General features: G+C 52.1%; 1 protein-coding gene across 1 annotated transcript; it reads left to right on the forward strand.

Moving 5' to 3' along the window:
• Positions 1–2,469: 2,469 nt before the first annotated feature.
• On the forward strand, positions 2,470–3,567 carry P2RY4 (pyrimidinergic receptor P2Y4). The gene has a single exon (XM_021680287.1). The coding sequence runs from the start codon at positions 2,470–2,472 to the stop codon at positions 3,565–3,567; it is 1,098 nt and encodes a 365-aa protein (XP_021535962.1).
• The last annotated feature ends 1,764 nt before the right edge of the window (positions 3,568–5,331 follow it).

Raw genomic sequence — 5,331 nt, forward strand, 5'->3', positions numbered from 1 at the left:
CATTCTTGGGCACTCAGCTCTCAAACGTCTAGGTTTGGCTTCTGTACTTTCTCTGCTGTATTCAGACTGGAGTCTCCTGGAGTGGTAGAGTGAGATGAGGGGTGGTGTGTAGGAAGGGGTGGGGCCTGTAAGGGAGGCATGTCAGCTAGCATCCTGGGGGAGGAGTGAACTACCTCCTTTCCCCCTCCTCTGACGTGTGCAGTAGGCGTCTGGAAATTGACAGGATGAAAAGTGAACCCCCCAGTTTTCCCCCAAACCTGCTTCTCTCATAGCGTTTCCCATCTCTGTCAACAGTAACTCAATTCCTCCAGCTCCTCAGGCTGCAAATCTTGGAATCGTTCTTGACTCCTCTCTTTCTTTCACACCCCACATCAGTAAATTGTGTTGTCTCTACTTTCAAAATCTAGCCAGAATCTGACCGCTTCCCGTCACCCTCGCCAACCTGGTCCAAGTCACCATCATCCATTGGCAACAGCTCCTGTTTGTCTTCCTTCTGTTTCCCCAGTCCTGCAGTCTATTCTCAACATAGAGCTAGACGGTGACCCTTTAAAAGTACAAATCAGGGGGCGCCTGGGGGGGCGCAGTCGGTGGAACGTCAGACTCTTGGTTTCTGCTCGGGTTGTGATCTCGGGGGTCGTGGGATCGAGCCCTGGGACTGGCTCTGCCCTCAGCGGGGTATCTGCTTGGGTTTCTCTCTCCCTCTGTCTCCGCCACTCCCCACCCAGGGATGTGCACTCTCAATCTCTCTCTCTCCCCATCTCTCTCTAAAATAAATAAATAAAATCTTTTAAAAATATATAAATTAGACCCCAACACTTGTCTCTTCTAAACCCTCAATGGCTTCCCATTCATTGAAAGTAAAAGCCAAGCAGTCCTCGCAATGGTTCCTGAGGACCGTCATGATCTGGTCCCTGCCAAACTCTCTGACCTCGTCTCTACATTTCCCCTTCCTCCCAACCACTTGCTCTTTATCTGAAGTCACCCTAATATTTAAAGAAACAACCCTCTCTATTCCCCTGTCTTCTCTTCTCTAGTCCCCATCCCACCTTTATTTTTCTCTATAGCAATGATTACAATCTATATATTTTACTTGTTAATTTTCTTTTCTTTTCCCTCCCACTAGTATGCGGGCTCCATTAGAATGAGAGTTTTTCTCTGTTTTATTCACTACCGGTGAACTACCGGTACCTAGAACTGGACCAAGCACACAGTAGGCTCTCAGTAAACATTTGCTTATCTTTTTCCTGGATTATGGCCAGTGACTTCAGAGAGGCAACTAAGCATAGCGATTAAGTACATGGAGACTAGCGCCTGGGTCAAAGGCAGGCCTGCCTGGGTTCAAATCTTGACTCTACCACTAAATAGCAGAATAAATTCTCTGTGCCTTAGTTTTCTCATCGGCAAAGTGGGGCAATAATTGTACTTATAGAGAACCTATGGGGCCATCAATAAGTGTAAAGCACTTAGAATAGTGCCTTGCACATAGTAAGTGCTATATAAGCATTTTTATAATTATATGCACACGGACTTAAGATTTATATCAGTAGTATAGGTTTTCTAAAATCTTTCCGTGTGTTATCTTGCATTTCTGCCCATGTTAACATTCATTCATTTCCCATGTTTCTGCTCACTTATACAGATTTATATGATCTCCCTGTAGTTTTAGTCATCTCCTGTGGCCTGGCTCTTGATCTATAAACGTGGATGTTTCCTTGTGTACTCCGTCCTACAGTCATTTAGAAACTGTTAAATAGTAATCTCGCCGGGCCCCAGTCTATACAGTGAGTAGGTTGGACTAGATAATCTCGATGGGCCTTTCTAGCTCTGAGGATTTCCCAGGCCAGGAGGAGGGACAGGCCCCACCCCCAAACCCGCCCTCTTGGATATGCCCTCTGGCTGCCAAGGGGAAAGGTGACAGAGTCAGCTGGGCTCAGCTTCAAGGGGACCAGGTAGGAGACATGCCAAGTTTCTTGGGTGAGGGTGGTGATGGGGTTCCTGGGCTGGACCAGGCTGGGGAAAGGCGTCAAAAGTAACTATAGTGTGGAGACACTGGGACCAGGGTGAGGGGAAAGGTAAAGCCACCACGTGGACAAATGTTGGAATGGGCTAGGAGACAGTCTGGGTCCGGGCATATCCGCCCATGGGATAGTCTCGATAGGCCTCCACCCTATCTTGGCTAGCTAAGATCTGAAGGACAGAGTCAGCTGCAGGATGAGAATAACCCAAACTCACCGCCTGCCCTGCTGGGCCCCAGCACCACGTGCTGCCCATCATTCCCCAGGCTGGACCAGGGGGGCTTGGGCAGGGGCTGGCCTGGCCTGAGTTGCGTGCGGACATACTCCTCTCAGCTACTCCTCATGCTTCAGTCATGGCCCTCCTCATTCTCCGCTCTTTGGCCTCAGGTCAGGGCTGGGAGGCCTGGAAAATCCAGCCGCCCTCACTTCTCCCCTTTCCACCTCTAGGGGGACCATGGCCAGTGCAGGGTCCTCTCTGCTCACAACCCTAGGCCCCAGCTCAGATCCTGGCGACAGTGAGGCAGAGCTGGACTGCCGTTTTAATGAGGAGTTCAAGTTCATCCTGCTGCCTGTGAGCTACTCGGTTGTCTTTCTGTTGGGCCTAGGCCTCAACGCCCTGACCCTCTGGCTCTTCCTCTTTCGCCTCCGACCCTGGGATGCAACGACCACATACATGTTCCACTTGGCCTTGTCAGATACTTTGTATGTGCTGTCACTACCCACCCTCATCTACTATTATGCGGCCCGCAACCACTGGCCCTTTGGTACTGGGCTCTGCAAGTTCATCCGCTTTCTCTTCTACTGGAACCTCTACTGCAGTGTCCTCTTCCTCACCTGCATCAGCATCCACCGCTACCTGGGCATCTGCCACCCACTGCGGGCACTGCGCTGGGGCCGCCCTCGCTTCACAGGCCTTCTCTGCCTGGCGGTTTGGTTGGTCGTCGCCGGCTGCCTCGTGCCCAACCTGTTCTTTGTCACAACCAGCACCAAGAAGGACACCATCCTGTGCCATGACACCACTCGGCCCGAGGAGTTTGACCACTACGTGCACTTCAGCTCGGCCATCATGGGGCTGCTCTTTGGCTTGCCCTGCCTGGTCACTCTCGTCTGCTATGGGCTCATGGCCCGGCGCCTATATCGGCCCTTGCCAGGGGCCGCCCAGTCATCTTCTCGTCTGCGTTCTCTCCGCACCATCGCTGTGGTGCTGACCGTCTTCGCTGTCTGCTTCGTGCCTTTCCACATCACCCGCACCATTTATTACATGTCAAGGCTGTTGGAAGCTGACTGCCGGGTGCTGAACATTGTCAACGTGGTCTACAAAGTGACTCGGCCTCTGGCCAGTGCCAACAGCTGCCTGGATCCTGTGCTCTACCTGCTCACTGGGGACAAATATCGACGCCAGCTCCTGCAGCTGTGCAGGTGTGGGGGGTCTCAGCCCCCCATGACTGCCTCCTCCCTGGCACTGGTGTCCCTGCCTGAGGAAAGCAGCTGCAGGTGGACATCCACCCACCAGGACAGTGGCTTCCCTGCCCCTGGGGCAGATAGATTGTAACCCTGGGAGCCAGGAAGTGAGAGGAAAAAGGGTGGGTGCAGGGCAGAGGTGAAGGAACTTAAGTTACCCCCAATATGGCTGCTTCTTCCTCTTTCCCAGACTCTGGAGAGAGGCCCACACCCTGAGGATTAAGAGGAACCAGGTACATCATGTGTGACCCCATCTCTCATGAAACCCTTCAGTTGCCCTCCCCTTTTTAGCCAAAGGCAGTAACAGCCACTCTTCTTTCTCTTTGCTTCTGTCTCCTTCCTGGGGCCATCGGTCCTGTCTCTTGATCCTACAAGGTTTCCTAAAATTCTCACGCAGTCTCCACCTTTTCCCCACACACATTTGTATAGCATGTGTTCCTTCAGCCAGACCCGAGCATTAGACTGAAGAGGTGGAGAAGCTGGGGTAATCTCAGGATTGGTCTGATGTATCTGATGGTGATAGCCAGAATCGGGAAGTGGGGAGCACCGGCATATCACAGATGCCAAGGATGACATATGTGACGCCCACACCCACTTCCTGGTTTCCTCTCAGACAGGATAGTCTTGCCTACCAACGTGCTGAAATAGGGCTCAATCCCAGACAGCCTGCAGACCAGGGTCCCCACATGCAGCCGGAGGCATGGCACTGTTGAACTGGTGTATAGCCCTGGGGTACAGAGGGAGCCCTGAGTCTTACCATGGGGAGGATATCCTACCTGGGGGCAGGGCTCAAGCTGACGTTGGCCTTTGGAACAGGACCTCCTTTATGATGTTTGCTGAGAGCATACTTAACAGTTCTCCTGTACTAAATGAAAAGAACAGCGGAGGGCTTAGAAAGAAAGAGAGGTGGCAGGGGTGGGGGGTGGGGAGGAGCTCTCATGTTTGGCTGTAAGTTCCAGCACCAAGGGGTAGAGCAGGTTTGTACAGAGTTTAGAATGGCGGCAGGAACTAACACCCAGAGCTGGCTCTTCACTGCTCTCTCCCCTTTCTCTAGCTCCTGCCCTGGGTGAATAATAAATCAGTCACCAACTCTTTCAGATCAGGCCTTAGGGCTTCAAAGCCAGGGCAGACAGAGCATGGGGACGAGGACAGCTCCCCTCAGAGTCTCGCATCCAGTCACTCCTCCCCAGGACCATCTCAGTACTTATGGGCTTTCAGGAATTGGGAATAGGTATGGAACTTGGGCAGCTAACCCCCAAGCCTCGGGAAGTAAGAGTTTCTAGGCAGGCATTCATCAGAAGGGTGGGCTTACACTTCTGGGCACCCCCCTCTGAAATTGCCTTCTAGCCCACTGGTCTCCTGAGTCTCCAGCCTTCCTTTTCTTTTGCCCCACTCCTGCTGACCTGTCTCTGATCTCTTACTTGTCTACTGGCATCTAAGGGGTCCCTCTGGAGAGTAAGGCTGGGGTTAGTCTTCAGAAAAAAAATGACTCTGATGCTCCTGAGTCTCCATGTTCTCCGTCTCCCTGCTTCCTACCCAGGACTCCTTCCGTTAGGAGTAAACATACTGGCCTTTTCCTTACTAGTTTCCCAGGGTCATGGCCACTGCCTAGACTGTTGCATATCCTAGTTTTCATCTGTACTCTCTCCCTTTAATTCCTATGACCACAGCCTCCTTGCCCACCACTTACCTCTCCTATCCACCGGCCCCACCAGGTAAAGCTGCTTTCTCTATCACAGCTGACCCAGCCTCCTCTATTTCTCCAGTCCATTTAACCCATATCAAGACTCATTTAACCCATTACCAAGACTCACTGCCCAGACTGTGTGGTCTGCTACTTTAGGGCTGTCTTCCC

This window comes from Neomonachus schauinslandi, chromosome X, assembly GCF_002201575.2.
Source record: "Neomonachus schauinslandi chromosome X, ASM220157v2, whole genome shotgun sequence".
NCBI classification, from domain to species: Eukaryota; Metazoa; Chordata; class Mammalia; order Carnivora; family Phocidae; genus Neomonachus; species Neomonachus schauinslandi.

Coding starts and splice junctions, on each gene's coding strand:
- P2RY4 (XM_021680287.1), top strand. CDS start 2,470: ATGGCCAGTGCAGGGTCCTCTCTGCTCACAACCCTAGGCCCCAGCTCA.